Source organism: Chaetura pelagica, unplaced genomic scaffold, assembly GCF_000747805.2.
Source record: "Chaetura pelagica isolate M959 unplaced genomic scaffold, ChaPel_1.0 scaffold2, whole genome shotgun sequence".
Taxonomy (NCBI): Eukaryota; Metazoa; Chordata; class Aves; order Apodiformes; family Apodidae; genus Chaetura; species Chaetura pelagica.
The window spans coordinates 1,108,444-1,125,126 of NW_009952796.1; the positions used below are offsets into that span (position 1 = coordinate 1,108,444).

The 16,683-nt window shown below is 39.7% G+C and overlaps 1 protein-coding gene across 1 annotated transcript in view; it reads left to right on the top strand.

Moving 5' to 3' along the window:
* The first annotated feature begins 1,059 nt into the window (after positions 1 to 1,059).
* The window catches only part of SMYD2 (SET and MYND domain containing 2), a 26,882-nt gene continuing 11,258 nt past the window's right edge, over positions 1,060 to 16,683 (top strand). The window contains exons 1-6 of the mRNA XM_009994797.1: positions 1,060 to 1,119; positions 1,520 to 1,612; positions 8,829 to 8,939; positions 10,565 to 10,625; positions 12,739 to 12,863; positions 16,452 to 16,519. Coding sequence (XP_009993099.1) covers positions 1,060 to 1,119; positions 1,520 to 1,612; positions 8,829 to 8,939; positions 10,565 to 10,625; positions 12,739 to 12,863; positions 16,452 to 16,519 — 518 coding nt within the window. The remainder of the gene's footprint in view (positions 1,120 to 1,519; positions 1,613 to 8,828; positions 8,940 to 10,564; positions 10,626 to 12,738; positions 12,864 to 16,451; positions 16,520 to 16,683) is intronic.

The window sequence follows — 16,683 nt, forward strand, 5'->3', positions numbered from 1 at the left end:
AGTAATTCTGTACTGATAGTAGTTAGGTCTCATAAAGTAACTTTTAAAGTTTGGCTCCAAGAGCAGTGTATTTAAATGCTGCTTGTTTTCCATGCCAGCTTCTCCCATGGAGCTCTTGAGGAGCACAGTGATCAAGGAATACACTGAATGTAGTACCATAGCAGTTGCAGTAAGGTAGTCCAAAACCTATCTCACACTGGAGTGAGCAGGTTCTACTAAGAGGAAAGAAATCTCAGTGATGTAACTTGATCTGCCGGTGCTCAAAAATATGTTTTGTATCTCTGCCCTGTTGGGTTAGCACTGAACGAATGCAGTCTAGATGCTGGACTGTGCTTGCTGAACTTGCCAAGAGTGTTACAAGTGGGCTCAGCTGTAGTCTTGGGAAGAGAAACTTTGCTGAAATCATCATAAAACTGTTGGGGTAAAATGGGTAGAATGAGACTAGGACATTCTATTTGCACCTGGTAGTATTTGTTACTTGAAAGTCAGCTGTACTTTAGCTGGGTACTTCAGCAAGAGTCATGTTAGCCTGACTCACGTTGCACCTTCTACTTGGCAAGAACAGTCAGAAGATATTAAGTCTTGCTGCGCTTTGTGGACACCAGAGTGCCGATGACCTCTGAAATGTTGTGCACTTCCATATTGTACGAGGACACTCACCCTTGTTTTATTGCAATGAACTTGCCTCAGACAATTTTTTTTGCCACTTATACTGGGAAGGGCGTGTAGACATTTTAAAGTCTTCGATGCTGCTGAGAGATGCCTATTGCTGTCACAGCAAAATGTAATGTCTTGGATAACGTATTCCCTATTTTTGATGGAAGCTGCTGCAATGCGTGCACCTTGAAGCAGAAAAGGACCTTCCTTTTGACAGTTCCCTGTGTTGGGATATATACAAATATAAAGGAGAGTTTAAGCCTTAGATGACCTTAAAATACACAGATATCTGAGCAGGTGTTGGATGGCAGGGCAGCAGGAGGCTCTGTGGTGACAGGAAATCAGTGTATTTAATGATGTAACATGTTTTCTTGGTGTTGGGAGGTGGTTACTCATTAAACAATGGTCACGTTTTCTGTGACCAGACAGAGAAGCAATGGAACTGGAGAATACAAGGAAAGGGTTAGTATTTCTGAGCAAGTAAACAGAGCAATTGAGACATCTGGAAAACAAGGAAAAGTATGCAGCGTAGAGTGGTAAAAAATGACATTGTCTGTCAAACAGTGTAGAACAACTTGTTTCCAAACTGAGCAATTTATCAGGACACTAGAGTGCTTTTGCATAGTAACAGTTGTTAGGGAAAACTTGCTTTTGAAACTTTAAACAACTAAAAATAGTGTCAGAAGATGGACTTCAAGCTGTAGTTGCAGTGTTCTAAATAAAACACAGTTTTCATTATGAAATGCAAAATATTGTGCAAAAGACCTCTTAGGTGACTGTAGTGTTATTAGATTAGCTCCTGGTAGGACATGCATCTCTGTTAGTGATACAGGATACATTTATATTTCATTCAGCTTTATAGAAGAGTATAACTTGTGTTTTCTGTTTCAGGAAAGAAGGATTGTCCAAATGTGGAAGATGTAAACAGGCCTTTTACTGTGATGTGGAATGTCAGGTATGGTAATGCAATTTGTGAGGGTGCAGGGGGAAGGAGGATGGGGGTTGCTGAACTCCTTTTTTTGTTTGTTGATAGTGTCTAATTGTAGCTCTGTTTGATAGTAGTCCAGTCAGTTTAGGCATCCCACAGATGCTGACCATGAGGTTGTACACTGGACAATTACAGGATTTGAACATGGTCTGCATGACTCTTTCAAGATCAGTAGCTCCAGGGCTTGGTGCCACTGAGACTTTGATTAGAGCTGCCTGTCAGCCCACTAATTATGTCTTTATTACTTCTTTCTTTAAGCGCAAAACGTATAATTTAACATTAGCTCAGTAAACTGGTAAGAGAGTGTGTCTAATGGAGAAATCAAGTCACTGAATAGCTATCTTAAGGGGATTTTGTTGTTTGGTTTTGGTTTTTTTCTGAATAATTACAAATACTCTGATTGGCCATAGCAGACAGTAGTCATAACCATTTGAAACCAGCTGTGCTTTCTCCCAAACTCACTCATTCTAGCAACTTTCATTCCTTTGTATACTTTGTCTTTTAAAAGGCCCTAAAAATAAAATATAAGCATGCACTGAAGTAGAGCTATATGAAGACATCCAAAACATTTGCATGCAGTTTTAATTCCATTTTTACTTTAAGCCAGAATAAGCATCTTTCGAAAGAATTTATTTTTTTTATCCTTTGTGGGCTGTCAACTTTATATAGAAATATTACGCAGTTTACATGTGAAAACTCAACTAGATTCCTAGTTAAATATTGTAAGGTACGTAAGATCTGTGGCTCTGGGCACAGAGTATGGAATGGTGCTCATGAAGGATTTGAGTCACCAAAGGTCTGGCATGCATTACGTGTTAGCTATAAATAATCCCAACCTTCTCATATATGGTGGCATGCGGTTGAGTCCATGCGTGCACAGTATTTGTTGTCACCTTTATCTGAGCTGAGATACTGTGGTTTGTGCTGTTTGGTTCCCAAGCACTGTGGACACGGCTGCTGCTTTTATTGCGAGGATGTATCTTACGCTTCCATCACACAGGTTGCAAAATGAGCCGCGCCTCCACTCTAGTTTTCCTTCTGTTACCTCCCCAGGTTCCTGGTTTCTCACAGTGTCTTAGTGAATTGTGGGTGAATAAAATGGCCTTTTAATTTTGAAGCACTGCATAAATAAAAGAGAAATTAAAATAAATAATTTTTTTTTACAAAATTTGCCATAGTTCATGGAATATTGGAAGACTGACAACCAGCAGTTGCTGCGAGGAAAGGGAATACTTATGGTATGAGCGTCTTTAAGGCCCTTGAGAGAAATCTGGATGAGTTTTAAAGAGAGTGTAGAGAAATTCCATGATTAATTTTTGAGAAATGCCTATTTGTAAGAAATGCTTCCATGTTATATTATTTCTTAGGAAGCTCTTAAGTAGGTGAGAAAAGGAAATATTTGGACGAAGCAATTTGTTTAGTGATTTTTATCTGAGATTGAGAGTTTCTTCTTTTGCCATATGAAGTTCACAGTGGTTTTTGAAGCAAGTAACTGTCACAACTGTCACAGCAAGATTACAGGCTGAGGGAGTTGGAGCTGTTCAGCCTGGAGAAGAGAAGCTCCAGGGTGACGTCACAGCAGCCTTCCAGTACCTGAAGGAGGCCTACGAAAAAGATGAGGAGGGACTTTTTTCAAGGGCTTTTGTAGTGAGAGGACAATGGATAATGTATCAAAACTGGAAGAGAGGACATTTAGGTTAGACACGAGGAGGAAATACTTTAGTGCGAGGGTGGTGAGACACTGGAACAGGTTGTCCAGTGAAGTTGTGGATGCACCATCCATGGAAGTGTTCAAGGCCAGGTTGAATGGGGCTTTGGGCGACCTGATCTAGTGGGAGGTGTCCCTGCCCATGCAGGTGGTTGGAACTACATACTGGTGGTTGGTCCTGACTTCCAGCCTTGATGAATGTTATGCTTTTATATGTAGCAACAAGAGGGGTTTTTCTTTTTGCCCTAATTAAAGTCTTGTGTGTGCATTGCATTCTTAATTTTATGAAAATAATTATTTTGTCAGTAAGAATACCCTTTTTCTACTGGTTTAATTCCAGGAATAAAAAAATAAACTGTTCAAACTGAGTATCCTTATAACTGCAGGAGATAATGCTCAGCAAAAGCCTATGTGTCTGATAAATTAATTCATTGAAATATTTTCTACCTGTTGGTGTGTAGTATGATGCCTTGGAGGTAAAGGCATTTAAAGATGTTGCAATGTCTAGACAATGGTATGACAAGTATAGGTTACTAGCACTTCACTCTTACTGGTGATAAGCATATGGCTTTTGACTTGCTAGTTGATTTAACATTGTCTTTCATGTTTTGGGCCCTTCTGAGTCATTCTGAAATTCATGAATGTTGCTGAGATTGAATTATTTGACATTCTTTCAAAGTTACCTTCAAGCATAATATTCTCTAGAAACTGATCTCCACTGACTGTACGTGCTGCACAGACAATGTGCACTGCATCTTCATCGCTGTCTTGTTCAAAGGTACTTTTCAGCAGTTCAGCAATTCTTTGTCAAAGCCAAAAAGGACATCTGTGCCTTTATACTGAACTTGTAACACTGGGATGTACGGCAGATGTGTCCCTTTTGCCTCCATGGATGTGAAACTTCTTCATGCAATGCTGATAAAAGGACAGGGCTGTACTTGAGAATTTTTATGGCATTGTTCATTTGATTTTTAAATTTTCAAGTTAATTTTCTCTGTAAATCCACATTTTCTTTGCTCAGTTAAGCTAAAAATTACCACTACCCAACAAGGACATAGTATGATTTCATATATTGGTTTGTATCTTATTACTGTAACAGAGTTCAATATAATTCAATTTAACAACTATTTATCACACAGACTATACTTTATTCGGTAGAAAACCAGTTTCTTTTGAGCTTACTCTTGTCTTACTTAAAGCCCTACTATACCACAATGCATAGGAATTCTTTCTAGTGGTGGGGAGATACGTATCAGAAGAAGGAGATAAGAGAAATGTGCAAAAACATGCAGCAGGAAACAGTTTTTTCCATGTCTTTTCCGTAATTGCGGATATTTTAACAGCGAACATCTTCATGTCTCTAGTATATTTCTTTTGAATGAGATTTTTTTCTCTTTCAGAATCACATTGTTATCAAAAGTAAAATTAGTGACACTGCCTGTGTTTGTTGCTCTGTTGAGCCTCATGGTATCCTTGTTTTGAGGCCCTTTCAATCCTTTTCAAGCATTTCATGAATGAAGCCTCAGAGCAACCTTTGTGGCATTTCTGTTTTTGAAAATGAGGTGCAAATACACACAGATGTGTTGGTATGCTGCAGTGTAATTCCTTTTCTCTACTCCCAGGAAAGGTGGTGTCACACTTCAGTGGCACATTGGAAGACAAAAGTCTTGCAGTGGTATAGTGGCTGGTTTCCTTAGGCCTCTCTATGCACACACATACACATGCACTCTGTGCTTGGCACAATTTCGTTAGTGTTACTGTGTCTTTTGTTTTGGTCTATTATTTTGCTTTTAAGATAGGTAACCTTAAATTTGACCAGTATTGAGCTGCATGTTTGCATAGGCATAGACTGAATCTCAGATGTGGACATGTGAGAGTGGTAGCAGTCTTCACTGCCACTCCTTTTTGCCTTGAATGTTCTGTGGGTTGGTTGGATGCAGCTGAGGATGTAGCCTGAGTTTGCTGCATCTTGCCTTTCCCAGCCCCTAATCCAGTTCTCCTTTTAAAAGGGTTTGTGATTTCCAGCTGATTCATACTGTTCTGCTCTCCACTGTTGCGTCCTCGAAGCACAGGCCTGTTATTAGGGTAGTGGCTTCCATACCCCATCTGCAGTTGTTTGGATCTTGACTTCTTAAATTATAATAATTTTAGTTGAACAGCAGGAGGCCTGTGCTCATTTCTTCTTCCCAGAAATTAGCTGCTAAAGCACTCTTAAGAGAAATGTAGGAAGGTTGTGTGGTTGCAATTGTGGCACTGGTGAACTAGAACCAGCTATGGGAGCTCCTCTTTCTGTTATTGCACATAGCTACTACTTGTCCCAGACAGAGTGGAGATCAGCTAGCCAAAGTGCAGAAGCAGATGTTTTTGTCATGACTTTTTAAAATATATTTCAGACAAAGTATTTTCAAGTTTTTCTTAACACATTATGTTAAAGAGTGCTATAGTTGGTATTTCTGGAGTAAGGGAAACGTTTTTAACCAGCTAGTAAGCCTCAAAATGTAGTTGTTGACTGAAATTAGCATCAAGCAGATGTGTTTTAAATGAGGTCTTGTAGAAATTATCCACTCTTCTTTGCTGAGCTGTAGGTAAAAGAAGATTAAATTATTGCTGTAGTGATTCTGCGCAAGAGGAATCTGACACTACAACACCCTGCTTCAGACTGGCTTGAGGAAGTATCTGTCCCCCTATGCAAAAACTTCCTCCATATAGTTTTCTTTGATAAATGTCTGTGTGAACCTTTTGTACATTAACCCACAGAAATCAAACACCTTCTATAGCCCATCACTTGGTTGATGATGATGGGGAAGGATGGCTGTGAAGATGTATGGCACCTTTGCTGCTTGGTGAAGAACTGTGTCAGAGAACTTTACCGGATATCAGACGCCAGAAATTGCCTCACTGAAATGTGATTAGGAGCTGGATAGCTGGATACCATTTGAGCATAATCAGACATTAAGCATTGGAAGAAATGAGCTTAACTGCTACACTGGCCCGTCCAGGATTTCTTTCTGGTGTTTGTGTTTCTTTTTGATTATGTGAAATGCAACAGGAAGGAGGTATGAGGACATTTCTTTGGACTTGAGTCTTACTTTTTGAGTATTAAATTTTTTTGTTTGGGTTCATTGTGTTTTTTTTTCTTGTGTGTGTGTGGTTTTGGTTTTTTTTAGTTTGTTGTTTTTTGTGTTGTGTTTTTTGTTGTTGTTGTTTTTGTTTGGGTTTGTGTTTTTTTTTTTTCTATTGAACTATGTGTCGGTGTTCTGGGAATTAATCCAGTAGTCCTGGATGTTGGAATAATTTTGAAGAATTTGGTGGAGAAGATTGTTTCCATGCTTTGATGTGAAAAGCATAAGCTTTCCCTTCCAAAAATGTTGTCAGTCACTCCCAAATGAAGGGAAAAATACTGTGGATGTAATGAAAATAGGAAGAAAATACTGTTAATGCAGCATTAGGCATTCAGCTAGAACAATACTACCTGTTATAATTCAAACTACTTAAAAAAAAAATATGCAAAATACACTCCTGCTGTGACGGCAGGGAAAGCTGCTGTCACAGTGTTTCCATCCCAGGAATTACTCCATCCTCAATACTCTTTCTTCTTGTGGGTTTCAGGCTTTTATCTCATTTTGCACAATTCAGCTGTATTTTGTCCCTTTAGCCCCCCCTATTAGTTCATATAACTCAGTATGGTTCTGCCTGGGGTAAGATTTTAATTAACAATGGGCAAAGAATAAAGGGACCAAACAGATTTTTAAAAACACTGCTTTGAGAGAGACACATGATTTTGTGTTTTGAATTTTTTTGTTTTATCAGTTACTCACTCCTGTTTATTTAACAGGTGTGTATGTTCTTGGGCACTATGGAACTTCAAGTTCTGTGCCTTTGCTTCTTGTGGCTTGCTGGTGGATGTTGGGGGTGTGCAAGGAGGAGTAAGAAATGAGGTCTCCCTCTGTCTCTCTGTTTAGCCTTTAGCCTGTGGACTCCTAAGCAAGGGCTATTGGGAATTTTCCAGAAAAAGGTCCTTGGGCATACATAGGAAACAGGCTTCTCAGGGGAAGCATTTTGTGGCGTGACAGCTGTAAGACGGTTGAGAGCGTAATTTCACATGACATGGTTACAGTGTAATATACTATTTTGATTCTCCTGGTCTGTATAGCTGTGTCCTCTTAGAATGTTCATGCTGGAGCTAATTTCAGTCAGCCTGTACATAGGGGTTTTTTGGAAATACCATACTGAGATATCAAGGACAATGCAGCTGACTTTGTGAGGGGTTGAATATCCTTGTGGTGCTTCAAATCCTACATGAACCTTGGGTGGGTGTTCACCTTTCTTTTCCTAATAAAATAAAAGCCTAATGCTGTCCATGCCCAGGGCAACGAAAACAGCCATTTTCAATGGAAGAACTGTTTGGTTTTCTAATTCACTCAGAAATTAGTAATCTCAGCTTCTGTTTTGATCTGCAAAACCAGTAAATAAGTGGACTGGCCAAGGCAGGAGACTCTGGGGGTCCTGCTTCGGCTGGCAACTGGTCTGAAAATAAAACTTGATGCTGCCTATACAGGCAGAACCCTCTAGGTTTGTTCTAATACACTTATATATATGTGTTCGGGATGAGACAGAAAAGTAGCTGGACATTGCTTGAATGTAGAAATAAGAGTATTTTCATGTTTGAATAAAAAAATAAAATTAAATTTTATGCAATCTGTGGACAGCCCATGCCAGGTTCTGTGTGCCAGTGCAGAGTCTTAATCTGTGATTCTGTACTTAGCTTTGAAAGTTTTTCTTGCTTTGGAGGGAATGTACAGTGTCAAAATCCAGTGGCTTGTGCCATCACTCAAAGTGGTATTGTATGTTGAGCTAGGAATTTTCTATATATTCTTCACTAAAAGGTGTTTGTCTTTATTAGTGTGTTTTCTTTGCCTAGCTGTACCCTTATTCTGCAACATTTAAGGAAAAAATCTGATAATTCAATTCAGGAGGTCTGATTTTGACCTTACATGTACTGATTCTTACAGTGATTGTGAATCCATTGACTTCAGACACATTACTCCTGGTTACACCAGGGTCATCTCATAATGAGAGGCCAAGGTATTAAATGGAAATAAACCCAATAAAGCCATCAAACTCAGACCTACTCTGTCCTCACATGCTTGATCTGAACAATAAGAACCGGTGATTTACAAATCATGTTGTCTGTTTGCTTCTTTGTCATTTACTTCTTTTTTTTTTTTCCATTGAATAAATGAAGATGTTCTGACCTTAACTCATCCCTTGTGAATTTGTTTGAAAAAAGCAGGATAGCTGTACCCTTTAAATGTGACTCAAGGTTTTGTTCAGATTTAGTGAGGGTCATCTTATTTTTTTTAAAGGAAACACATTTCACTTGACCTCTAGGATCTGGCAGGACTTGCTGCATCCTCTTTTTCATTGCTTTATCTTTGTGGCTTTTTTTTATATATATTTTTTCTACATTTTCAGAAGGAAGACTGGCCAATGCACAAGCTAGAATGTTCCGCTATGTGCGCTTTTGGGCAGAACTGGAATCCCTCAGAGACTGTGAGGCTAACGGCGAGGATCCTTGCCAAACAGGTGAGCAGGAGGCTGCATTTGGGAGGTATGTTCCTGCTCTGGGTGCCAGGGAAGACAGGAAAATGAAAATGGACCGGCAGTAACTGTCCTTGCAAAGCACATGGACATGAGCTTCCTGTGTACAGATGGGTGTAATACAGAGTATGAGCAGCTGAACGAACTGACCTTCAGAACACTGCAGCAGCATCAGGGCCACCACAGTCCAGCTGGAGACCTTTGGGAGAAGATAGCAAAATGCTAGTGAGGTTTTAAGCTGTGTATCTCTAACATATGGTCAAGGTATGTTGAACAGAGTCTGAAAAAGTTTACTGATAGTTTCACAATGCACTTAATGTTTCAGCCTTCATTCTAGAATATTGGGGGTTTTGATTACGTGTGTGGACTGGCACCAAGCCCATGCTGGTGAAGAGAAAGATGAATGAGACTTGGTAGACATGGTTAAATTCTGATAAATGCTCCCAATTTATCTCTCTACAGGAACTGATAGCTTTATAAAGCATTTGCTGTGTACTATTTTTCAGCTATATCTGCATAACATTGCGTAGTACATAACTCCCAGTACCTTTGTGAGTCAAAAACACCTCCTAGGTATTCAGGTATAAATGTTTATGACTACTGGAGTTAACTGGTGATAAAGAGATTGAGAGAAATCTCAGGCCCTTGTCTTTGGAGAAAAAGAATATTATTAGTAAGGAAATAAGATTGCAATGTGAACCTGCATTTCAATGTTCCCTAGCTGTATGGATACGGAGGATAACACAAGTCATTACAGGGAGGAAACAGGACTCATGAGTTTCAAGGTTATTTTGTTGTATATCTTTATATAGCTGTAAACTCTCTCCACAAAAAACAAATCCTCTTTGAAGCATATTTTCGTGATTGAGGTCTGTTTAAGTGACAAGGGCAACCTGGATACTGTATGTAGTGAGGATTTTGGTGGCCTGCTGGGAAGGTAGCTGCATTCTTGCTGTGTGTGTAGATGTGTGTGTGAATAGATGTGTGTGACTTAATTAAAGTGGGGTTTGGTGGTGATTCACAAACAAAATCAAATGTTTAATGACAAAAAGTCATTGAAATAAATTTGTGCTTTTATCGCTTACAGGGAGGGGGGAGAACCCTGCATGTCATCTAGAAGCTAAATATGCAAACCATAGTCCCTGAACCTCAGCTGCTGGGCCACCTGCAAAGCCATATTTAATGGCCAAGATTACAAAGAAGTGGCCTTAGGCCAACAATGGAGCATTGCTTTTGAACTCTGTCAACAGTCAGTTTATTCACTTTCCTCAAAGCAAAGCCTGTCTCCTGCCTGCTTGCTATTGTTAGCGACTTTCTGGGTGTCTAGAACAAAGCAAATGACATATTAAAAATACTGTTCAGTTTTTGTTTATAAATTTGAGAGGAGTTAATCTTTGACTGCCTAATTTTGTGTAAGGGGAGTATTTCCATGGTTTTACTAAGGGCAGTCAGTTTAACTCATTGCTGTTCATCAACTTCTGTAAATTCCATACAGTATGGATTTGAGTTTGTTTTAGAGGTAGGAGTTCTCACCTTATGAATTAGTAGACAAAACTGCCAACTTAAAACATTACAATACATTTTTGTTGTTTTTTTCCCATTATTGCTAGAAAACTCACCCGGAAAGAACACAGTCAGAGAAGCTGCTTGCTGTAAAAGAGTTTGAATCACGTAAGTAAAAAAAGCTTGCAGGTAAACAGAGGCAGTAATCTATGTTCATTATTTACTTTATCCCCTGGCCTCTCTGCACCAAACCCTTTTTTAGCATCCCACTCCTGTTGGAGGAAGGGAGTAAACAGAGAATTGTGGTTCTTCGATTTTTGAATGTGCAGTTTTCTTTCTTGTTTTTTGTGGATTTTTTTGTCGCTTGTGGGGGTTGTGAAACAAGGGTGAAAACCTAGACAGAACCAGTTAAGTAGCATACATCTGTCTCATGGCTTTTTTGGTACTCTAGTGTCTTTTGAGAATTTTAATGTTGTAAAACTAAAATAGCTGGTATTTGTTACCAGGAGGCATAAAATCAGAGACAGCACAGTTGCTTGATGGTGACAATGACTAAGGGGCTAATTGCAGAACCCTCTGGACTCTGCTTTAGTATCTGTCACTGCCAGTCAAATCTGACATGTTATATATGATTGTGTTGAAATTCTGTGTCCTAAATGCTCCAAAGTAATCCAAGGAAGGAGATGAGGCAATGCCTTGCTTTTAAGTGAAATGCTATTGTTGATGTCTGGTGAGGGAGAGTTAGAAATTGAGCAACTAAGGGACTAGTAATGATCCTGGCACTGATTTCACTGGCCTATTGTTTTTCTTTCATGATGCTGGGTTTAATATACAAGGAGGCAATAGGTTTGTGTATTTACATTTCTTACTCTGTTGGTTTCCAAAATGCTATATAAAATGTTGAATAAATGCAGTAATTTCCAGGACTGGAGGTAGCAGCATAACTAAGCATAGTGAGATTATAGACTTGTTTGCTTCCTGGACAAAAGTTCCTATCACAGCTGTTGCAACAACTGGGGAGGCAGGGATAATTTTTACAGGTAGGTTAGTAGGTTTGGGAGGTTGAGGAGAATGGGTAACTGCTGAAGTAATTCCTGTATATTCTTCTGCATTGCAGCTTGTCTTCAGTATTTTATTTGGGAGCTGAAAGGCTGAAATTATTTTCTGTTGAAATGTCCCTCTTGTCCTCTAAGAGCCCTTGTTGTTTCTGGTTTTTTTAGTAAGGTCCCCGTGTTCCTTCTGCCTTGTTGACTCTCCTCCTCTCTTAGCACACTTGCTATGTTCAGCAGTTGCCTTACTCTTTGCAACACCCTGCACAGGAGACAGAAAGGCATCTGACTGTCAATTGGAAGCTCAAAATTTCTTATTTCTAGTTTGTCCTAATTCTTATCAAGTTGTCCCACTTCATTTTCCTCAGTATTTTTTGTGGCTGTCCTGTCATTCACATCTGCTCTTAGAAATCTTTCCCTCTTCTTTCACTGTTTTGCAGCCTTTTCTCTTCCTTTATGTTTTTCTCTCTGCTATTATTTTGAGTTGGAGAGGGAAAATTGCTAACTTGATGGCTGTCTTAGAGCGGGGCTGAGCTGGTGATACTGCCACTGTGAGAGAGGATTAAGAAAAAAAAAACTTTCCAACACTGCTTTTGAGGAGACAGAAGGTGCCATGAGTAGTAATCACCTAGCATGAATCAGGCAGAAAAAGGTTAAGTGGTCATAGCTTTGGCTAGAATCTATTGTGGTCCTGAGGCTAAATCTCTCAACAAACCTACAAGGGAATACACTTGGCAGGTCTGCCAGGACATTTCCACTGATGTATCCTCAGATATCTGCAACTTAAAGATACCTCTGTTCATGATGACCTTCCAGTCCATGGAGACATGGGCATTCTCAGGTAGATCCTAAAGTCATGTTAAACAACTGAGGATGGCTACCCACAGCTTATAGGCTTCTAGAGGGCCAGGACTGGCTGGTCTGTTTGCTAGGGTTGACAAATGCATTTTAAACTCTGCAACCCTTCTCCCAAGAAAGGGAAATCTGTGTCCGGTTACCTGCTAATGTAAAGATGTTAGAGTATGCTTTTAAATCCTGCATGTTCTTGTAGTGCATGTGTGGCTTTGGCAGAAGTAGCATTATGTTTATGGAAGAGCAGACACTTCTTGCAGTACTTTAAAAAGTAGCTGTTCCTTGATGGGTTTAAGTCCAGGCCTGTTCTAACCTGAATCTAGCTGCAGTTCATGGGGCATGTTCCTGTTACTGAAATGGAATGTATTCTTTGTCCACAGACCTTGACAAACTAGACAATGAAAAGAGAGAGCTGATTCAGAACGACATTGCTGCTCTTCATCACTTTTACTCAAAGCACTTGGAATACCCTGACAATGCTGCCCTTGTAGTTCTCTTTGCACAAGTAAGTTGGCTAGAACACAGCCTGCTTAGGTGGTTAGTGCTGTAGGATTTTAGCTTTTGTGAAAGGGGAAAAATGTTAATGGCAATGGAAATGGTAGCTCTTTGCTTGTCTTGAGGAGAGCTGAGTGTGCTTGAAGGACAAGATCCACCTCCTTGACAAGAAGTGACTGGACATGATTTCAGTAGAGACTCTTGTCTGCAAACTTGCTATGAGGCGTTTCTCAAACACTGAAGAAAAGGGGAAACAGCCTGTGTTAGACCCAGTCAAAGTTAGGCTTCTTGTGGGCCAAGCATAATGCAACTGTGGAAAGCTGCTAGTCTGAGACCCTGCAGAGTCAAAACCTTCATTCAGGCTTCAGACTTGTGGAAATCCTTGCTGGTCAGGTCATCATTGTGTTTGACCTTCACAAGGAGTAAACATCAGAGGAGTAGAAAGAGCAGTCTGGAACTTTTATCTTGTATGAGGCTTTTAAATGCAGTCAGGTAGTTTGGTCATCTGGAGAGATGAAGGAAAGGCAGGATGTCTTGTTAGATAACTTCTGAAATGTGTCGTCTCTTTTTTTATATGCACCTAAATTGAATGTATTTTAGTGGATGGAATGACACACCAGGGGAGCACTGAAAGATCTGTTTTCTTCTTTTTCCTTCTGTACTTCAAAATCAGCTAGTTTTAAACTTAAATGTCCCAGTAAAAAGTTTTTGGTTGTTTTTTTTTTTGAGAAGGAGGCGTATGTTGGCTGCTGTGATGAAAGCTGAGATGGCAATACCCTGGTTGGTAGAGCTGGGCATCTACCAAGAAGGAAGCAGTGTTACTATTGCCTTAATACCAAGGTACTGCTATTCTGTAGGGGAATTCTTCTTTAGCGTGTTTAGCATCTGCTTATCAGCCATTATTTTGTTTCTAATTAAATTCTAATTTCCCTTCAATTAAAAGGTTTGGGTTTTTTTTCTGTTTTGAAGACTTAACAATTTATATTTGTCAGAGGGGTACTTTAAGGACATCAGTGCATCCAGTTTCTTGTGATGTTTCTGAATATTTTTGTTAAGAATGTAGTCAGAATCCCTGAAGATTACATTATTTTGGCTATAATTACTTTCACTTAGTGTCATGTCCTGGACCAGCTCCATCAGGTCATTGTATTTTAACTGACTTCTGCAAACTGCTGACTCCCAGATTTGATATTTCATCTCTTCTTTTCTGTAGATGTCTAAGGTCACCCTTAGATAACATGTTAACCTCTTCCTGATCATCACGCAACTAGTTGCCACTGTAGACATTGCAATTTTTTGAGCTAAAGTCTCCAAAGGTTATCTGGATGTCCCTCAGAAGTATTTTACAGCTCACAACCTTCTTAAGTTTTAGCTTGGCATAAATCATTTTTGAAGAAGCAGAGGCATGTCTGTAGTTGATATATACAAACACGTTTCCTAATAATCAGTCAACTTGACCTAAAACAAATAGTATGGTTACACTGCTGCTCCTTTGTTTTGCTTCAATGCTTTCTCTGGTCTCATGTTGTCTACTTTGCTTCTCTATTTGGCATTCTTTCTCTCTGTGGCTCAGGGCAGCCATCTGGGATTTGGATAGCTCTGACTCCTTGCTCTCTGCTTTTTGTGAGATTGGCCTGATGTTGTTTCTTTACTCAACAGAGGTGTAGTTGGCCCTTTTAAGTGGACCAAAAATTTTACTCATCCTTACGTTTCATTGCTCCCTTCCCCAGCTCTTGCTATCATTTTACCCTCTTTTGTCCCTATAGAGCATAGCTCTCAAGACTGGTGCTCTTGCTCCTCAGTCTCACCTTGTCGTACTCTTAAGTTTCTCTCTTTTCTCAAGTTCCAGCATCTTATCCTTTCCTTGAAGACATAATTGTGTAATTTTGTGTCTCCTTTTGCACATTCTTTTTTCCACCATTGGGAACAACCCTGAGCTCTAGTTTTTCTCTCTTTACTCCTTCCACATTCCCTTTTTTAGTCATGCGTTCATCTGGTGAAACTAGTGGTATCTCAGCCCTTCCAGTTCTTCCTCTTGTGTAATTTCTAGTATGATGCATTCAAGAAGTGGGTTGTCTCTTGCTTAATGGAGGGTAGTTGATGATAACTCATTACATGTTTTTAAATATTTCCCTGTGATTAAGAACCATCAAGCTGTTCTTAGTGTCAGCCTTTGTAGGCTTATGTTCTTACTTGTTATTGATATAAGTCTTTCCCTCCTATTGTTTTTGTATTCAGCAATCATGTTTTGGTTTTGATTCAGGTGTGCTCATATATTGGCTAGGGCAGTAGAATGCTCACCTTGAAAGACAGCTTTTGGATGCTACTTTCCTAAAAGCATCAGGATAAAGATCAAGCAAAGATAACAAAGGCACCAGTAAGTCAGAGAAACAGGACACTTTCCTTAATTGTGAACTCATCCTGAGCAGTGGATACCTGAGGAGTGGCTTTGGGAGCTATTTGCATATTTTTAAAATCCAATCTGAGCTGCATTCCAGCTTGTGGGGTTTATCATTGTTTGTAGTGTTTGTTGTCAACTTTTGCCCTTCCAGAACAAATACTTACTTTTTACTTGCTTGACTGATCCTGTGCCCGTTGTAGCTTCAGCTGGGCTTGGCCACATGACAGTAGTTGTTTTAGTGCTTTTCTGATGCTTCTGTGAACATCTTGATGATGGCAGGGAGATGGTGGTGAATGGGGTGAGGGTTTTCTTTATGTTGGCATGTATGTGACTCGCAGCTAAAGTGGAATAAAGTACTTGATTGAGATGCATTTTTATTATTTAAAGTCACACAAACCACATGAAACAGAGCTGAAACTCCTGTAAGAGTCTCTTGTTTAGTGAGAATAAAGAGGGAGAAGGTTTTAAAACCTGCTTGAATCTATTATATAAAAAAGATTAGTGAACAAGGTCTTTTGATCCTTTGTCTGCTTAAATTAGGAATACACTTCCTCTCACTCTGTCCTTTTTCTGTCCCCTCCTATTCTATGTCTTCATTAGATTCAAGTCTTTCTCACTGCCTTTGTTGTTCTTGATAGGTGCTTTAGCTGTAGCTGATATGTGCAGCCCTCAATAATAGATGTCATTGTGGCAGGTCTCTAGCATATGCTCCATCAAAGCTCTGTACTGCTCCAACCTGACAGAGTTTGCTGCCGTTCACCCCTATATTGCTGCTTGCATGTGTAGTTCTGCTTTGGCCTATGTTATGGACAAGTGAAGTCCCTTTGCCCCCTCAGAATCAGGCTTTGTTTTGTGTCGTCAATGGTCTTGCTTTGTCTGACACTTTCTAGCACTTTTCTCAAGCCCTGTTTCTCCTGGTTGGCATTCCAAGGAGCAGTGCCCTAGATGTTGTGTCCAGTGCAGGTATAAGTATTGGACTGCCAATTTCTCAGTGTCCTGAACATTCTTTTAGATAGGGCCTTTATCCTTCACTTCCCTTTTTGAGATGTCATGTAGCTCCCTGTGAGCACTGGTGAAGTGAAAAGAGAATTGTAAGTGAATTGTCGCCGTTGACTTTGAAGTATGAGAACGTGATGTGTGAGTGTGGAGTACTTAGCTGACCAGAAGTTGAGCTAGTCTCTTTCTCTTGTTCCTTAGGTTAATTGTAATGGCTTCACAATTGAAGATGAAGAACTCTCTCATTTGGGATCAGCCATATTTCCCGAGTAGGTTCATTTTAATATTTTTAAAAATAATTTATTATCGTAGAATGTCTTGGATTGGAGAAGACCTCTAAAGGTCATCTAGTCCAACCCCCCTACAATAAGCAGAGACAAATTACATAAAAGCAAAGGATTTTACACATACATGGAAGAACATCTGTAGGGAA